The sequence below is a fragment of the Oreochromis aureus genome, linkage group 11 (assembly GCF_013358895.1).
Source record: "Oreochromis aureus strain Israel breed Guangdong linkage group 11, ZZ_aureus, whole genome shotgun sequence".
In the NCBI taxonomy this organism is placed as follows: Eukaryota; Metazoa; Chordata; class Actinopteri; order Cichliformes; family Cichlidae; genus Oreochromis; species Oreochromis aureus.
Window position 1 is genome coordinate 9,974,002 of NC_052952.1, and position 20,386 is coordinate 9,994,387.

At 40.6% G+C, this 20,386-nt stretch overlaps 1 protein-coding gene across 7 annotated transcripts in view; it reads left to right on the forward strand.

The window, feature by feature from the left end:
• grb10b (growth factor receptor-bound protein 10b) overlaps positions 1-20,386 on the forward strand; it is a 61,700-nt gene that overhangs the window by 33,241 nt on the left and 8,073 nt on the right. For 6 of the 7 annotated variants that reach the window (XM_031742721.2, XM_031742724.2, XM_031742723.2 and 3 more), the window contains one exon: positions 18,316-18,472. In XM_031742721.2, the coding sequence (XP_031598581.1) occupies positions 18,316-18,472 (157 nt within the window). Of the gene's footprint in view, positions 1-16,359; positions 16,768-18,315; positions 18,473-20,386 lie in introns of those variants that run through there. The other variant, XM_031742726.2, reaches the window with a different exon arrangement.

The following is a 20,386-nucleotide window of genomic DNA, read 5'->3' on the forward strand; positions in this document are numbered from 1 at the left end:
TTTACGTTGGGATGCATTGGATCCAAAATGTGTTCTTTCTTATTGTTTGGGAGAGCATGGAAGATGTTTTCCCCTCTTGAAGAACTGGATGTGACACATTCACAGACTCTTGATTTATTTTCATGTTGCTGACTGAAGCACATTCGACTCAAAGTACCGTATTTGTTTTGAAGGATGCAGATTTTACATATTGTGAATCATCTGTATCCTAGCCGTGTCAAACATTTGGGAAAGGCTCCTGGCTCACATCTGCCCCGTGTTTTGCTCGTCTGAGGCATGTTTATGGCTTGCATGTGATGACACTGTACTGTACAGTGCACATGCTTTCAAGAGGGTTTGCGGCTCGATTTAAGGAAAAAAGTGAGCTGTGGGCTGGAAGTGCAAGAGGCTGCGTGTGTGTGTTTATGAACATGTGTACCTGCACACATGGCTGAATGTTGGCATGTGTGTTTGTTATGTGCTGACAAAGATTTAGGGACTCGTCTGTCTATTCCTGGAAGCTGGAGTCTCTCTATTATCAATGTTAATGATCTTCATATGGGACCAGCCAACACTGGTTACAGTAACATAGCAGTTTACAGTAATATGGGGGTGGACTATTTCTCATAAATACTCTGGCTGCAGCTCCTGCCTGTTCTGGTACGAGATCACAGACTCTGGTTCCAGCTGAGTCGTTCTGAGCCCTCCCTCAAAAAACAAAAGTTGTGTGGAAATGTTCTGAGCTTGAAATCGTAGATGTGCCATAAATCCAGGTACCTTGTGAGGCAGCTGGATTCTCATGAGATCTGCAAGATTACGTCTTGCCCAGTGCGTAGCCTATGTGCTTGTGAGTGAACCATAGTTGGTTGTACAGTTGAGTTCCCTGGCATCCACGGCTGTGGTTTTTTGTTTTGGTTTTTTTTGTTTGTTTTTTTCCTGTATTTTTTTTTTTTTCTTTTTTGTGTGTGTTACGACAGTCAAAAAGGAAACAAGCTGGACTGGTGTACACTGCGCTCTAGCATCAGTTATAGTAGTGTCTCTGTTTTTGTAAAAGACAAACCTTTTTTTTTTTTTTTGTTGTTGTTGTTGTTTGGTTTGTTTGGTTTTTTTTTTGTTTTGTTTTTAAACAAAAAGTGTCTTTCCCATAACTGGTTTTGAAGGAAGTTTAATTTGTCGTACGTTTTCACTGACACATTTTATCTAATTAGTTTTAAATGATAAAAAAAAATGTTTTATTTTATCTTATTTTTTTTGTCTCTCTTTTTCAAAACTGTTCCAGGCACTGCTTGCCAAGCTCATCAGGTATCAAACACGCCTTGGTAAATCATTGGTCATGCGGTTAAAAAGATTAATGTCTCACGAGGACTTTGAGTTTCGGATTAAATTGCTAACTGTGCAAACATTTTGTCTGTATGTAAGTAAAGCAGGCTTATTGGGTAAATATTCGAAACCACTTTATTATAGTGGGTGACTCACTCTGCATGTGAATGTTTTTGGTGGTTTTTTAATTCCCACACAGTGCGTTAAAAATACATATATTAAATTAAATATTCTATGCAGACTGTGAAGTGGGGTCTTGGGGAATGTGGAGGGGAACTGGAGTTGTTACACACCAACAGTTTCCACTAACATTGAAATAGAGCTGCTGTAATCTGATCTGTTTTGTTTGTGCCAAACATTTTTACAAGCAATGATTTAATAGAGCAGCTTTTATATGATAAAAAAGATATATGGATTTAAGCCTGGCTAATAGACTTCTAAGGCATATACCAATATTTGGTGTTTTTTTTTCTCCAGTATTCAGATACATCTGCCAGCATGTAGTTTTTTCCCCAGACAGCTGGACATAAACTGGGTTAGTGTCTTTGTAGGAGAGGAAATTGCTGAATGCCTCAGGTTGACAAACTCTATATCCACACCCATAACATGGTTGAAGGGTCGTCTTTACTTAAAGTCGATAAATGAAAATTTAAAAGCTTGTCATTGCTGCTGTGATTCATTACCAAATGGCTAATTACCAGCTTATGATATTGGCCCTATGATAAATCAGTCTGGCTGTATTCGACAACTCCAAGCTAACGTTTTGTTTACATCTTTCACGCGCTGTGTAAACATTTAACTTCATCATAAGGTGTTTGTCTTCTGAGATTGGTTTGATTGATTTTAATTATGAGAGATTTGTTTGCCAGTCATAATTAAAGGTTAGCATGACGTGCTGAATCTCTGCTATACATATACTGAGAATGTAATAAACCTTGAACATACCCATAAAGATAAACAGTTCCAAAAAAAAGACCAACAGGACCTTTTACAGGTTTTGTACGGATCACCAAACTTTTGCAAAGAAGAGCAACCATGGAAAATTTAACTCCTTTTGTGTGTTTACAGTGCACACACTTTTGTAAACGTGCAGACGTGCTATGCATCCGTCCATGCATACGGGTATATTTGTTTTTTAGATACATGTGCGCCTGCATTCACATCCGCCTCTTTCTCTTTGTGAGTTCTGTAAACTATTTACAGCATTGGCAGTGTCTATCCATTGTTGATGGCAATGGAAAGTATGTCTCATTGGAAATTTGATTCAGCACCTTTCCACTAAAAACCCTCCCATGGAGCCATCTCATCTCACACCAGTGCCTATAAGGGGGTCCAGTTTCGGAGACAATAGCACTGCTTTTTTGTGGTATAGTGGTTCAGATCCATAAAGAAGAAAGTGAGTTGTTTCGGTTTGACACATCGGATGGTGAGCATGTAAATTATTGCACCCACTTTCCATAACTGCTAACTTTTATCATTTAAACCATATGTGCCCTGTTGTGTGCCTTTTTTCTTCTTTCTGCCCTTTCTTCTGTCTTTGACATTGTCTCTGTGTACTCATCTACATGTCCTCCAAATACTAAATTAAAGCAGCCAGTCTGCTGTGGAGAAGTTTCTGTTTAGTTTACAGAATTTTCCGACCTGCAGGCGTTTTCTGACAGACTCATACTTCTGTCTTTCTGCTCCTCCTTACTTCGGCCCTTGGCCTCCGTGCACGAGGATGTAGTGCAGGGCTGTCAGGAATTATTGGCCACGCAGTTTGACACAGCCATATGATTCTCAATTACCCACCCAGCCCCCAAAAACCACCCCACCTCCCAACCCATTCCCGTTTTCCTCCACTTCTCAATTCTCAGCTCTCCTCTCACAGGCATGTCTTTTTTTTAACTGTACACTCTGAAATACGTGGGCTAGTGTTTTATCTTTTGTTTTGTTTTATTTTTAATGATTAGAGAATTTAAATGTAGTGTTAATGTAAAGCTTTAGTCGGTGATGGTGCATGAGAATCATTAAAATAGGTTATTTCAAGAGCTACTGGATGATCAACAAAGCTGAACTATCTACCTTTTATGTAAGATCACTGACACTTAACTACTGTGGTATGTTTAAGAGTGCATAGGTACTGTATATTGTAAGTATTACTGCCAACATGCTTTTTATTTTAGGCAGTTCTCAGACTACATACAGGTACCCATTGGGAACCATGTAAAATGACAGGACAGCATGTATGCTTGTGTTATGGGAAATCCTCTAAGAAGCAACGCAGTTAGTGTATGCATACTTATTTTTTTTCCCCAGTTCCTGATGGTCTGTCTCAGCAGTGCAGTAATTGCTTGGTGGATGTTGTGCTTCCATTGTTGTCCCGTTCATTCTGGAGTGAAAGCACTGATTTGGTCACTGGGTTGCCAGATTTTGTTGGCTTCAGCATACCCTGTATGTCCTGTAGCCCTTTACTCCATGTTATGGCAGGCTTCTCTTGTCTGTTTCATTATCATCCCAATAGTTGGTCTGTTTTTTGTGTTTAAACTGCATCTGTCAGTTTCTCTCGGTCATCATCTCTTGTGTTAGGTCTTTGCTCCAAGCTTTTAGTCATCCAAAAGTCCACTTGGTCTTAGCTTGGCCCTAGTACTTCCAAGTGTGTCCTGTGACAGTGTAGTTCTGTACATGAATACTCATTTGCACATGATGAAATGAGAAGCCCAAAATAGTTCATAGTGCCAGACAAGCTGGGGAAGATTGGTTGGCACTAATAATGTGCAAATGGGCTGTTGGTTTTCAGTGTCAGCATCATGTCCAGTTGAGCCAGTCGGATTAAATAAAATTGCAACTGCTGTGTTTTGTGGTTTGTTTGTTTTTTTTGGTTTAGGCAGATTTAAGGAAACGGACACAGTCTAAAATTTCATCAGTGTTCTAGCATGAACAAATACTGGCTTGTTCTTCAGATATAATATGTTCAGGGTTATAAAAGTATTGCATCTGATTATGTGTTTTCTGAAAGATAACAGAGCCTTGGATGTAAAATCATCATCTCTATGCAAATATTGCATCTGCAAATACAGGCCAGCACCACTGACTAACACTGACCTCACAGCCCATTGTTAGTCACTGGTGCTAGTTTGAGTCATTATGCAAATGTGCTTTTTGAAAGGTTTACAGTCAGTTGAGACGGCAGAAGTCACTTGGAACGTGAGGAAATGTTTCTCCCTGAAAACGCTCCGTCCAGATGAACAGAGTCAACTTTTTTTGGGACCTTGCTACATGTTTTTATTTGCCTTTTGCCATTTTCCTTTAGAGATGCCTTCATGGCATAGTTTCAGAAAAGTTTTGCAAACATTCCTCAAAGATATCACTCCACATTGGCATGATGGCATCACAAATTTCTTGCAGATGTGTTATCTAAACATCTGCGATGTGACTCTCCCATTCCACCACATCTCAAAGGTGCTCTATTGGATTGGGATCTGGTGACTGTGGTCATGTGCAAGACATCATTTTGAAATGATTTGACATATTGCATTATCCTGCTGGAAGCAGGATTCAGCAACTGGAATGGATGTTGTCAGCAACAGTACTCGGGTAAACAATGATCAGTTGATAAGTCTACACTGTTACCCTTTCCTGTTACTTATGCCCAATTTTGACCCAACTTCCTGAATCTCAAGGCTCATCAGGCCAGGCAAAGCTTTTTTCAGTCTTCTGTTGTCTCAGTTTGTTGATCATTGAATTTTAGCCTCAGTTTTCTGTTCTTAGCTGATGACCTGAAGTGATACCTTGGTTACAACTAGTAGTTATTTTAGTTGCTGTTGCCATCTGATCCGGTTGAGGCATCCTGGCCTCCTTCTCTCCTCTGACCACCTGCTTGTTCCAGAGAACTGCCATTGGATATTTTCCCTCTGACCATTTTCTGTAAACGCTAGAAATGGTTGTGTGGGAAATCCCAGCAGGTCAGCAGTTTCTAAAATACTCAGACAGCCGATCTGGCACCAAAAACAAGTTACTAAACTCACTTTTTCCCCCTCCATTCTGATGCTCAGTTTGTGCACCAGCAAGTCATCTTAAAAGTCCAACATTCACACATTTTATTTTATTTTTTGATTGTTTGTTTTCAAAATATTGACTAAGAAACTTCAGAATAATGGAGACTTTGTAATATAGTGTTGCAAGGTGTAGTGTTTATTCCACGTATAAATGGATTGTCATTTTAATAAAACTCTGAATTCTTAGACGTCCGTTCTGTTGGTTGGAGGAGGAAAAAAACCATAACAGTATTTAACCAGAAACAGCTGATGTATAAATAAAGGACATGAATCCATCCCACCTCTCAGCACTCAAACAAGGCATTCCCTGGCTGTTGCTTTCATGAATGTTGAAAATGCTCCAGGTCAAAGGGCAGATTTTTCCATTGTAAACTCAGAATGGAATGCTGCTGATGCCCAAACTGTTGGCCTTAATGTGTGGGAACATCTGTGGCTGCGCGCAGCTGTGCGTGTGTGCGAGCATGTATGCAAAAGTAGAGGTCTGTTGGCGAGGAGGGCCGGGTTTGCGTATTTGCATGTTTCTAACGCACGTACGGCTGTCTTTACGATGGGGGATCTGTAGGTTTGTGTGCTCGACAGTATGTTTATGTGCGCGCATTCCCGTGTTCTGCAAGCCGCACTGTGCAGAGATCAAAGGTGACGCAGCGCCAGAAATCTGCTGGCTCACTCTTCCTGCTGCCAGCCTTGCTTTTAAGTGGATCTTAAAGTAAAACATGGAACACACACATACAGACACTTGTTTTATTCTGCAATCACTGGCGAGTCGCATTTATACGTTTGTGGTGTGCGTGTGTGATTTGTACTGTTTATACCAATTGAATTGTTTAGGTCTTTGTGATTATTTGTAACAGAGTATAAGTTATCCAGTCAGACTGGATGTTTTATTGTGCGTGTGTATAGACATGTGTGTTTGATGCATGTCTGCCTGTTGGCCTCATTATTCCTAACATTACATCTAGCCCTGAGCTCAAAGTGCATGCGCGCGCACACATGTTAGCTGATGCTTTTTGTGGCAGGAGTAAAAAGGAGCGCAGTAACCCTTTGTGAGAACTCGTATGCTGACTTTCTTATTATATCTGTGAAATGTAATGATTATCCAAAGTAATCTAACAGTTTTGCAGTTTTTAAATTTTCTGCTTTGCCGATACAATCGACTGCATTAAAACATATCCCAATATCTCTCATATTAACCTCCTGTATGGGCATGGCAAAGTAATGTAATGTTCAATGGTAGGATTATCTTTTAAAGAAGGAACCTGAAAAGGCAGAAGTACCAGACAGACACTTGGGTACACTTCTGAAAATGTAGAGCAACCCAATGAGACATTTGTCCTGCAAATTCTGTGTGTATACACAATGAATTAAGTGAGTGGATTTGCAGTATTCAGTGCTGCGAAATACAAATTGTTTGGCACCCGCTGAACAAATACAACCTGGAGGGGAGCCAGCCAGGTTGCGGTCGAGTCTGGAACATCTCGTGTGTCAGCACCGCATTTATCCCGAGCTACTAAATGGAAACATGTCTCGGCCTGCTAGTGCCACACATGGATGAACGGGCACAAATGTACACACACAGCCTGTTTAATACACTGGCATGATTAGTTGGAGTACAAATAAGAGTTTAAAATTGGGACTCAGAACAGATCAGCTCATCTCATTTCACAGCTCGTGTAATAGCATCAAGGGAAATGCTGAGAAAATAAAATGACTCACTGTAATAAAGACCTTCTGAGGTGAACTTGGTTTGTGGAAACATGCAAATGTTGAATTGTTGTTTTTTTGTTTTTTTTTTTTAAACTGATTATCCCTTTTTAAACACAAAAAAACCGTCAGCATCATTGCCAGCTCCAGATAACACACTGCCTTCTTTCTATCAGCAAACTGTTTGTATGGCTCTGCTAAGCCCAGATAGGCCCACAGTAGGGTTATCTACTGTGGTACACAAGTCTTGATCCATCCCTCATTTATTAATATTATGCTTCCAGCTAGACTCATGTGATCATTACTTCTCAAAGTGATTCAAAGTTTTTCTTTGGACACTGGTGTTTTCTGTCCAATCATTATAGCTGACCATTTTCACTTAACACTGCTGACCTATGAATCATTAAAGCATAAAAATTAACTCGTAATTAATCCCTAATTCTAGAGATGAACCAGTGTTGTCTGCACAAACACTTTGCAAAGAACCACATTTAAATTGTATCTTTAGGCAAATTATTCCTAGCAGCCTGTCACAAAAACACGTTTCATTTCTTTAGTTGAATCTATGGGGGGGGGAAACTATCCCAAACATCCAGTTTGACAGGGATAAAGTTGCAGCTCTTTTGCACAAACAAGGTGATTTCCAAACTGAAAACCTGACAAATCTTTGTATTGTTTGAATTGTATAATACAATTTGAAGAAACTGGACAACTCAAAAACGACAGAAGTGGAAGGCCTAAAAAAAAAACAACCAAACCATCTACAGCAGGTGGACCGCATATTAAAGTCATTTCTTTCAGAAATGCGCAAAAATCCAACATAGACCTGATATTTGTTGAAGCATTGTTGTTAACAATATTTAAAATAATCCCATATCAACCATGGTGCTGCAGTATGATTAAAAGCGCATAAAGTAGAGCAATAAAGATTAAACTGGAGGTTTGAGAGAAAGTGTTTTAAGTGCTTTTATTTTGAAGTTCAAGAGAAAGCGAGCAAGAACATGTTCATTCTTGCGTAAGCCCCAGAATGAAGCTAGACTGTCGCTAAACCAGAAGAGACCTCCAAGTAAATACTGATCTCTTTTCATCCCAGCATCCCTACAGTTTCATCAAAGACTTACGTTTTAGTGACGGATTTAGGAGGCATTTACTTTTTGGTGAGATTTGGTCCTTCCTTGGGGTGTTGGAAGAAAGCTCCAAGCGTTGCATATAATTGAGTTGTTTTTACTACCTCTCAGTATTAATTTTAACGGAATAATTGTCTTTTAATGGGAGCATGGTGAGACCACCCAGGCACTGGAGGATGATACACCTTTAAGGGTCCATCTTTCACTCCTTGTCCCAGAAGCAGTGTAAGATTAGAAGCCACATTTCTCCCAGCTAAAAGGGCAGGATCCTATTACTCCTGCAACTAATGGAATCCCTGATACCGTTTGCTTTCTGCTCTGTTTCTCACTCTGTACGTGATGGTCTGTGTCAAATATGTGTGACAATACTTTCATTCATCAGACTACGATAACAGTTTAAGATGTAGTGTATGAAGCTTAACGAAGTATTTTTACATCATGAGGCCTTTTTTAGCACAAGGTTTTCAGGGTATGGTTTTCTTTCTTTTCTTTCGTCGTCTTGCACACATATTTCAAGGTGTATGTACAGGTGTATGTATACACACGTCCGTTTGTTTATATCCGTGCGTTGCACAAAGACAGCTGTGTGTTGCTGCCTGTAGGCATTTCATCTGGATGAAGCTGAACAGAGCTGTTGGACTCATGTAGGTCATGAAGACTGCATTTCCCTCTCTCCTAGCCTTCCCCTGTTCGCTCTCTCTCCCTCTCTCCCTCTCTGACTGGGGAAAGTAGGACAGATCAGATTTCAGAAACTGCTGCTGTGGAAAGGCAAAAAAGAAGAGGAGCGACAGGAGTATGAGGGAGGAAGAAATTAAAAGCTGCTAAGAGGGATAATTTAAGTATTGTTAAAGGGTTTTTTTTTTCAGTTATTTATAACATGGAGACATTTGATTACATGAATTTGTTGCTAAGTTATGCTTTTAGTGTAAAAAAATGAAACCATTTATCTCCCTAGATTGCAACAGACTATTTGGGTTTTTACAGAAATGATTGTATTCCGGGCAGCACGGTGGTTAGCACTGTGGCCTCACAGCAAGAAGGGCCTGAGGTCAATTCCACCATCAGGCCGGGGTCTTTCTGTGTGGAGTTTGCATGTTCTCCCGTGTTTGCGTGGGTTCTCCCCGGGTACTCCGGCTTCCTCCCCCTGTCCAAAGACATGCACTTAGTGGGGTTAGGTTAATTGTAAAACACTAGATTGCCCATAGGTGTGAATGCGGGAGTGCATGTGAGTGAATGGTTGTCTTTGTCTATGTGTTAGCCATGTGACAGACTGGCAACCTGTCCAGGGTGTGCCCTGCCTCTCGCCCTAAGACAGCTGGGATAGGCTCCAGCGCTCCCTGTGACCCTGAAAAGGATAAGCGGAAGAGAATGGATGGATGGTTGTATTCCACTAGAACTGCTTTCCAAATCGAGGAGACGACTATTAAGTAAAAATAAATGGCATGGAAAAGAAAGGTATGGGGTTTTTTTGGGGGGGGGTTGTGTGTGTGTGTGTGTGTGTGTGTGTGTGTGTGTGTGTGTGTGTGTGTGTGTGTGTGTGTGTGTGTGTGTGTGTGTGTGTGTGTGTGTGTGTGTGTGTGTGTGTGTGTGTGTGTGTGTGTGTGTTTTTTGTGTGTGTAGCATCACTTGATCTTTTTTTTTTTTTTTACCTATTAAATTTAAAAAAAATATAGACGATAGGGGAAATGACAAAAAGAAGGGAAACACTGAAATCAACCAGCCTTCAGACCAACTTTCCCCCCCATTGCTTAAAGACTCTGATCCAAGAAACTTAACAGACGAGTGACTCCACTCAAAAAAGCTGGCAATGGGATTTGTGTCAGCAACGAGAGAGAGAGAGAGAGAGAATGTGATAGACAGACACTGTGATCTTGACGTCTCCAGAGAAAACTCCCATTATTGAGGACAGTTTGTACAGAACGGAGGCACATGCTGCGATTCCTCTGAATGGGAAATCGTTGTTTGTACTTGCCTGTCATGCTATTAGTTTTTTTTTTTTTTTGTCTTCAATCAATCATGCTACAGAGACCTGTAGCTTCCCCTCCCTTCTGTATACTGATTTTTCTTTTCCCCCATATTATTATTATTTTTATTTTTTTTTTCTTTAATCACTCAGTCATCACAGCTGTGATGACTTTGTTGCTTTTACTCATGGTAGAAGTGTAAAAATGTAGTTAGATTTTATAAAATTGTATGAAATGCAAATGAGAGGAATACTCTCATGTCAGCTGGTCGTTTCAACTTTGCTCAAGGTCACAGTTCAACACTGCCACTGCTTGCCATACAACAACTGGACCATTCCTGGTATAGTGCCAAAATCATACTAATGATGTCATCCTTTGTTCATCCAATTCCACCGCCCCCTTATTTTGCCCTCCTGCTGTAATTGGACAGTGTCTCCAAATCAGCAGTGGTCTGAAAGCACATTTGCTCCCCAGGGTTTGATGGCAATCAGCCCTGGTGCACAATTAAGCATTTACTGCCACTTTTAATCCTGTTGGTAAAATATTTGGCTCCATGCGGGGTGTTTCTCAGCAGGTAGTCACAGTAAATAGGGGACACCGTTCTTGCATCATGGTAACCCAGTCTGGATGGCCTTTACAAAAGTGTGTTGCCATAAACTGTGCGTGTTCAACCAATTTTTAATAGTATGCCACTAAAATTCAAGTGAACATTAGTAAATTGCATGGATTTTTACATTTTTAGTTAAGCATAGTTTCTTCTAGTTTTCTTATCAGCTCTTTGGCATTAAAAATACACAAAATAACTGACTACACTGTAGTGGCTTTCTTTTGTAGCACATACTGAATGAACAGTTTTGTTTTACTCAGTCTGCTTAAGTTTACGAGAGACGAGACTAACGTAACAGCTAGCTTCCCACAAGACCCACGCTTTAAAAAAAAGTTTACACATACCAAATAAACCCACTCTCTTTTAATACATGTTAAATTCAGTCACGTTAATTACTTCTATTACCGTGACCACATTTTATTGGCGTAAGTTGACTTACGCCCCTCCTGTAAACTCGTATTATTGTCTCTGTAATGACTGTAGTTTAAAAATAACGCATTTAAAAACCAGGGCTGTAAGTTTTCCATTTAAAAGAAACAATTTCTTTTTAGAAAAGCAAGACTATAACAATGGGGTTTGTGACAAATAGTCAAATTACAGTAATTGTAATTTTGCTTGACACGTTTATCAAGTTCACTTAACTTGGCTGCTTTTATAACCCACTAATAAACTTGAATATGGCTTTGACCTAACTAATAAAGTCCAGATGGGGTCTGAGGTGCTTTTAAAATGACAACTAACACTTTAGTTCAAGTCAAAGTATAAAGTGCCTTCCCTCTACCTTCCAATTCCTAATATTAATCTACTGTGACAGCTGTTAAATATTGTTTCTTATCCAAATGTCTGACCTAAATTTTTGCTACATGGCCTGCTTTGCTAATTAAATTTGACTCAGTTCGGTTCTGGAATCCTCCAAGCTTTAACTTTGAGTCTAAATGGGTGTTAAGACTCCATTGTTTACAGACAGAGCAGGCTCTGTGGGCTAACTAACTGCCCGATATAGAGTGTATAGTCTTCTGCCTGGCTGCACAGTGGCAGAGATGGCAGCTTGCCACTATACTTAAATGTGTACAGTTACTGTGCACTGTTTCCTCCTTTGATTCTCTCTATACATCAGTCCTCTTCATCCTCTTTTTTTTTCTCCTCCGTCTGTCCCTTGTCCACTAAACTTTTTTTTTCTTGCCTTCTGGACTTCACTCTATCCTGGCTCTGCTAAGCCCAGATAGGCCCTTTTATATCTTGGGTCTTAATTTGATGCTGTAATTGGATGGCGAGGGACCACTCACTATCCTTTCTTCGTGAGTCAGCAGAGTATTCTTGGCTAATGCCTCCCACTTATGCTGACTACAGGCATTGACCAGGGATGGCCAATTGTCCCAGGCTCATTCAGGTTTTTGTGCCTTCATCTCATCATCCAGACGTCAGTTTCCAGGGGCGCCCCGGACCACACACAGCCCCGCATTACAGTCAGAGGGGCTGTATAAAGCGTACTTGTTAATGGGAATATGGAACTAGGGTGGGTCGTGTGAGCCAAATCAGCCTATCAATGGCTACAGTTCTTCTCTGGCAACATGAAGGGGTTTTGTAAAACAGAGATGGCAGTTATACAGACGGGTGGCAATTAAAAGAGAAACCTGAACCCTTGACACTTTGCTGGCATAGTTTTTGTCCACTTGTGTCCTTAGAGGGAAAGGCCACTGAAAATCACTTTGAAGTTGACCTGACCTATAAGAAAGCCTTTTATCAGTCTTCAGAGCTCAACCTGTATAAACATGTGAGATATTAGACCTACATCAAAGAAAATGGCAGTCGGCACCATCGTCAACATGACAACACGAGGCATGTTGAAGCTATTCTGGTGACCTAAAGCTTTACTAAGGCAATACATTCAAATGTTTGCATCAGCATTGTTGCGTCTTCACCAGGGTGAGAGGGGATATCCACACTAACTTCCGTGCACCAGGTGTACAAATTCTCACTGCCAAATTGGTTTGCATGGTATCAAATCCATTGGATGTTGAATTTAAGTACAGGAGTTTTTAATAGTCAATGTTCACTTGCCACACCCGCAACATCCAGAAATGATGATACATGGACCCCTTCTAAAATTACAAAGAGAAAACTATTTAAAATATGCATAGTTAAAAATGCCATATTTAAGTAGCTCCTGTAATCCAGAAGGTTGAGATCATATCAGTAATGACAAAGAATAATTGAGACTTTATTTCTAATTTATCACTTATCTTTGATTACAGTGAATTAAATATGGATGTTAGTGTCGTCCCCACTTTCCCTCCTACTGTTTTATGAACACCGACTCCTCTCCTATAGCACAGCTGTCATCCAGCTTGCCATTTTTTTTTTTCCTTCTGACAAAACTTCCGGTATGTGTTGGATCTTAATGTGTGCAGGCTTGTGTGCCAAATGGCTAATAGTCTTTAGTAACTCCTGTCTGATGTAATAGCTTGTAATGTGTACGTAATACCAGTGGAACTATTTATAGAGCTGCAGCCAATTCTCAGAGATTGATGTGAGTATGCGTGTTGGCTGCAGGGCGTGCACACACATGCTTGTGTACATACTTCAGCTTTGCTTTGACCTAACTGTACTTCTCCAATTTATGTCTAGCTGTATCTTTGGAGAATTGTGCATGTATGTTTGTGCAGAAACTGTAATATACAAAAAATGGGCCAGTGTATATGAAGATGCATATATGAACACATCTGGTTCCGGTCTGTCTGGATTGTGTGTGTTGCTAGAAGCTTTCAGTCTCTCCTTGGGGGATTGCGTCACAGGGCAGCTATCAGACCTGAGTCATCAGAGGTTGAGAGGACCTCTGAAAGCTTTCCTTCCTCTTTTCCTACTATATGCACAAATTTCTTTTGGTCATACAGTTGCATGTTGTTTTTATGAACACTAAGGTATGACAGAAAAGGAAAATTTACTTTCAAACTAAGCCACACACTCTTGTAGCTCATTGGTGTATTCCTGACTGTTTTAACAGTGAAACATGTCCATGTGTTCATTCTTTAGTAGCATGACAAACAGATGCTTTTCCAATAAGTCATGCTGTTCTTGCAGATGCTGGTTATTATTTTCAGTAATTAATCCCAGTTTTAGCTTCATCATCATTATGATGAAGCTAAACATCATGTATAGAAAGAATCATACAGGCTCAAATATATACATGCATTCACTTGAATTTTTTAGGTTGTGCTGACGGTTTTACGATGTCTTAACTTGACAAGGTCAAAGTCTATTAATGTCGTTAGTGATCATGATTGATTACAACTGGAAGTTTCTCTATGCCAGCATAAGGATTTGTTGAACAGCACTCAATGGACTGACCAATACTCGGAACAATGGGAACGCCCAAAAACCTTTGAGTGAAACTTGGAGCTGCCCACATCATAAAAACAAATGCTTTTTGGTGAAGTTTTCTGGTCAGACTAGACAAAGACTGAGCCATATGGCGACAATGACAAAAGGTATGTTTGGAGGAGTAAATGTGAGGCTTTCAAATCTAAAAACACCGTACTGGCTGTTAAGCGTGATGGTAGCATCACGTTCCCGGCCTGTTTTGACACTAATGGAATTGCAAAAAGTAGATGGAATCATAATTATTCAACTTTACTCCACATCAGCAGGTAGATGGTCGAAACTTTGACACCACTGGTTTTTCCAACAACACAACAATCTCAACACTCAACATTAGGCTTCTTGAATAGTTTTCTCAAAAGCTGATTTCAACCCTGTTGCAAAATTTGTGGACTGTACTTAAAAGCCAGGAAACCAACCAATTTAAATGAACTCAATTCTGCCAAGAAGAGTGTCCAAATATCAAGCCAGAATTATGCTATGAGCTTGTTGATGGTTACTAAACTTACTAAGGGATTTTAACAAAATATTAGTGGAGGTCGATGATATGTACAACTTTGACCCTGTGTGGATTAGAGAAAATGCCATCAGTCCAACAACTAGTGATTTCTGGTTTGTTTTGCATAGGTGTGTGTTAGTTTACCAGAGTACCACCAGCCATGCATGGTTTCAAAAAATATTTGTTTAAAACTGGACAAAACTGCCAAGTAGAGTGATCTTAATAAAACAGGTGCACAGTCATAGAATGTAAATTGGCAAAAATGGTGATACAATGCTTTTAAATGGTTAGAGTGCAAAGGAGTTCTAATTTACCAAAAGAAGAGCACTTTTGTTGACCCTCACAGCCCTAACGTGCAAGTTTCTGACTCTGTGCTTGCTACATGTTCACATAATGAGGTTAAAAAAAACACTAAATCGCTACTAAAAAGTTTGATTAAATGACATGTATGATGCGTGCAGCCTTCCTGGGACTTTACTTGCTTGCCAACAAACTGTGACGTATGCATGGGAGTGTGTCCTGGTCTCAGTGAGTGTGAATGCAGTGACAGTGAGGGGGTGTGTGGGAACAGCTGTGCAGGCTAGAGACGGTTAACAATAGAGAGCTTTCATACTACACATTCTGCTGCAGCGTGTCACCAGACAGTCTTTCTTTCTCACTTCCCTCTGCTTCCCACTCGTTTTCCTTCACATCTCACATCCGTCTGTCTCTTTCTCCCTATCCCACACACTCCCACATACTTGCCACTGTGCATGTGCAATCATACACTTCTCCCTTGCTCGCTCACTCCCCCCCGTCTCGCCTCTCTCCCAGCCTTACTCTTTCCCGCTCCCTCCCCAAAGTTTCCCGCTACCACTTTAACCACTATTTCCTCCTTTCTTCCGAGGAACTGTGCTCATTTTGTCATCACACCTCACCCACACATGTATAAGCACACGCATCCTGCTTTTCCCAGAAGAAGTAAGGGGGGGGAGGAAAGGGGAAGTTACTTCAAGGACAAGGTAAAGCTCCTCTTGCCTTTCCCAGACGGGGTGTGTCAAAGCTTTTGTCTGTCTGATGCTATATTAAATATCAGAGTTGAAAGGAGTGGTGTGATGTGTGTATGTGCGTGCATGCATGTGTGCAGAAGTCTCTAGCTTTTTTGTTCTTTACAGAGAAAGAATGTTGGCACAAAGCGAGCCACTACGGGAGAAGTAGGAGGTTGGAGTGCTGAAGTGCCACCCCAGGTCTGTTTCATTTCATTTGCACTGTAATGAGTCTTGTTACTGCTGTAAGCAGGGAGTTAAAAGTTAAGCCACATAAAGGGAGGAATGCAGGTAAGAAGGGAGGGAAGGTGAACACAAAAGAAGCGAACAAGTCTCCGAACATTCACCTAAAAACTTACAAACATTTTGGAACGAGAGGAGCAATAAAGAGAAACTTTTTTTTGTCTTTGTCCTCTTCACTGCTCCGCACTCTTTCCAAACATGCCCCCTCTTGCATCGAGCCCTGAAAAGAAACTTAAGCACAGATCGTCAAGAGGTCTGAAAAAGTTGGCTGTGTTTGTGCATGACTGTGCGTATGTGTGTCTACTTGAGTGCCTCGGAGGGAGCGTGTGTGTTGTGTGCGCGCCTAGGTCTGTGTGGGAATGATTACATCAGCCCGCTGCAGCTTTATGATTGGTTAGTGAGCGTGTGGTTTGATTCAGTGTGCCTCAGAGCCCATGGCTGAGGCTGTAACCCTTTGTGAGGGAGAGAGAGACAGAGCATAGTTGTCAGACTCAACCGGCACTGGAAGCACTCTACTGTACCTGCTGCCATCTGATCGCCGACTGCTTCAGTGTCTTCGTCCTGTACACTGTATTCATACCGGCATTAGGTCACACAGACAGTTTGTTCTTTTCCTTTTCTCTTTCTTTTTTTTCTTTTTTCTTTTTTGGAGACTGCAGTCTACAGATAGACTTGAGGACTAGCCACATGACAGGTAGCACAACTGTCAGCTGTTGGCATTCAAATTGGTACCTTTCTTTCTGGAGGACACAGGGCGACAGAACAGCAAGGTTTTGTCTTATTGACTATATTGGAGTGAGTGTGCTTATGTGAGTGTTTGGGGGAGCCGATTCATTCCGAAAATGCCTTCGTGTTCCCCGGACTGCTGCCTATTGCGGGCCGTGGAGGTAAGACCCCTCTTCCTATGTCTCATTTCTCTTTTCGCCTCCCCCTCCTCTTTTTACAATTTAAGACATTTTCTCTTTGAAGTACTTTCACGCTAAACCTGAGGCAGGAAATGTAATGTGTAAATACTGTTAAGGCCGAAGACATTTTTTCTTTTTTTTTTCCCTTTTCCAAGATGTGAGCAGAGCAAAAGGATCTAAATACGTCACCCTTGAAAAGGGGTATATGCTCCATTGCGTTTCATCTTAAACATCTTTGACGGGCAGAGTGCCTTAGGCCTGGCTTGTGCAAACTGTGATGCTATAAGCTGGGTATTTGCTCAGAAAGAACAGAATTTCTTTGTCATGATATTATGTGGGAGGCATGTATACATGTGAAAGCTTAGTAGGCTGGATTCCTGTGTAGGCTAAAGGCTGCATTTGTCTGTAGGTTAAGTAGGTTGCTCTAGTTTCTCTGGGGGCCATTAGAAATGTATCAAGTAAATGTTAACACATGTTGTCCTGTTTATTTAAAAAAATGGCTCTGGGAACTTGGACTGTCAAAATCCCCTGGATTATGTGGTGGAATAAAAGGCTTATCCACAGTATAGATGTAGTGCTACTAATGCTAATATTAGATGCCTGGATAGTGATGGTAGGCTCTCACACAGATGGGATCTTAGAGGCAGGTTTTAGCTGTTCAGCACCTCATGCATTATTGCTACACAGCAATATATAGAACATTATACAGACAGGTCAGTGGTGTAGATGTGTTTAAATTTTATGCAGATGTGTAACAGCGCTCCAAATTTGTCTTCATATGTCCTTTTTGTTTCGTACAAAACAAAAACAAAATCCACCTCAACCATCTCCAGATATTACAGCCTTCCCCAAACGAGCATGCTTTTAATAGCAACATGGGTTTTATTGATATTATTTATTTTTGAGCTAGCTACAGCGCTATTACCAACGTTCATGATGCTACTGTGTGAAATACATTAGTAAAGAAAGTAAACAATTTAACAACAGCCAGTTCGAGTTAAGGAAGTTTTGTTTATGAGGTTAAGCTGGAAAGCACAGTGTTCGTATTCCTCATCTTTTATATACTGTAACTTAAAACTGTGCTTACTTCTCTTTGAGCTGTGTTCAGTACGTACCCATTTGGACTGACTTTGTGTTCACAAGAGCGGACACTTGTTATACACTGCAGGGTATTTGCTTCTGTATTACATCGACAAGTTGCTATAAGAAAAGCTCATCTGTTATTTCTAACGCCACAATTACTGTATAGTTTTGAATGTCTGTTCTTTTCTATTGTGTGCCGTAATTACAAGGCTGCGTATGCTATAGTGCATAGGGTGCTATATGAGAAACAGTATTGCAGTGTTTGAGGAAAATTGCTGGCTTCACCCACTTATTAGACTCTGGTGTTCAAAAAAGGATTTGTGTAAAAGTCACGATGGGTTTACTATAAAAGTTTCTTCTCACTTTTTTTTTTAGTATTTAGTTTGTTAGACTACCTTCATGTGATTTCTGTTGACTCAAACTGAAACCTTGGATTTCTTGTCACAGATTGTGAAGATCTTCAGTGAAGACGGCATGGGTAAAGTTGTGGAGATCCCAGCCAACATGACAGCCAGGGACCTGTGCCAGCTCCTGGTTTATAAAAGCCATTGTGTGGATGACAACAGTTGGGCACTTGTTGAACACCACCCACTGCTAGGGCTAGGTAAGGAACAGAGTCGTAGAGGCCTGAAAACTTTCTCAGTCTCGCACACAGACACACATCCCCATGAGCACACATGAACAGACACTCTCATTTTCCCACACAGAAACCCATGGGCTCATGGGTGGGCTCAGACTTGCAATTCAATCACTGAGTTACAGGTGCATTGATATTTGTGCATGCATGCATGCCCGTATACTTGGCTTGACAGTTGAGGCGCTGATTCTTACCCAGGCGTGTATTCAAGCATGAGTGCATGCTAGAAAGCATATGCATGCACAAAGCCAAAAAGTCCATTGATCTTATCCAGTATCACACAGTGGCTGTGTGGAAAGTTGTACTGGCAGATAGGAGGGTTATTTTAGTACTGACAGGTTAATTATTTTCACATTCGATAGAGAAGAGACAAAGGATTATTCGGTTAAGAAATATCTAAAAGGAAGCTCAAAATTGAGCAGTTAAATGAGAGCAAAAAACAGTCTAATCTCCATGTGTGCATGATTACATTAAAATCAATATCTTGAGGCTCTTTTAGTATGCTTTTGATTGTTTAATTTTTGAGAAAGTAGTTTCAGTGCAGAGTAATTATATTGGACGTCCTGATATTTTTAACTCTGGCAGACTGATTTAAGGTCAAATAGTTTAGAGACTCAAAAAAAAATCATAATGGGAATGGACAAAGAATCCAGGACACTTCCACCCCTCATTATGAGCCCTGATCTACTTGTTGGGAAATATTTTTGACCTAAAATGTGATGTCAGTTGATACTGTTTGAGAGAAGGTAGTGGTTGGTGGTTATGTGTTAGCAGATGGAGCTTTTGTTACTGGACCTGCTATTGTAACTGATGGAGAGGTGAAGCCGATGAGTGCACCAGATGCTGACCTGATGGGGATGTAACAGAGTTAAGCACACATGATTTTGCTGCTCATTAGTAGGGACATGTGTAATGTGTTATACAATATGTTCTTCTTGGATTTAGAGGTAAACGCTGCTGAAGGTATTTAAAAAGATGGAAAGAAGGTAACACAGTGTGGCCAACTTGGCTTGACATTTACCCCGATTTACTAAAAAGAAGAATGTGACATTTAGTTTCGAATACTACCAAACTACTAATGTAACATTATGAAGACACAGCTCTATTTTAACTTGGTGCTGCGTTAAGAAGGCCGCGGAGCTTTACATTTATGATCGGGTGATTTTTGTGCTAGCCTCAGCAGTATAAGAGGGGCTTTGGAAGGTTGTGGCCAGCTGACTGTTTAAGAAAAAAGAAACCCTCAAAAACCCCTCTACCTCCCCGAGGAGGGGGCAATTATAAAGCACTTATGAGAGACAAGTTGAGCCTGTGCTCTCTGCTTATGTCTGCACAGTTGAACAGATGTGGGAGAGAAGGGGGTGTAATTTTATATAGAGCTGCATGTCTGGTAGAGAAGTGCACAGTAGACAGAAACACGGTTTAAAAAAAAAAAGACATTTAATTTATGAACCAGTAACTTGTTATATTTTTTAAATTTTTTTTGTGCTAGCTGTTAATGTTGTCAGGTGAGGAAACTTGGAATAATACAATCTATTCTCTGCAAGTAAAGGTCCCAAAGCTCTAACCTTACATTTCACCATCCATCATGATCTGCTTACATTTCTCATCACTCCTGCCAGCACCTTGCTGCCAAATACAGTTAAGCTGGCTTATTGTGAGTGACATCATTTTTGGCTGGGCGCCCTTGATTCTGTTCTGGCGCACCTGTACTGGAACGCTATTCTTTTCAGGTCTGGAATTGCTACTTATCATCTCCAGTGTTTAGACGTTTCAGTAAGTGAGACGTCAGCGTGCTGTTTGTTAAAACTGAAACGTTATACTTGCGTCACTCTGTATGTGTGTTCTTAAATGTATGCATCACAACACATTTGCTGATACATT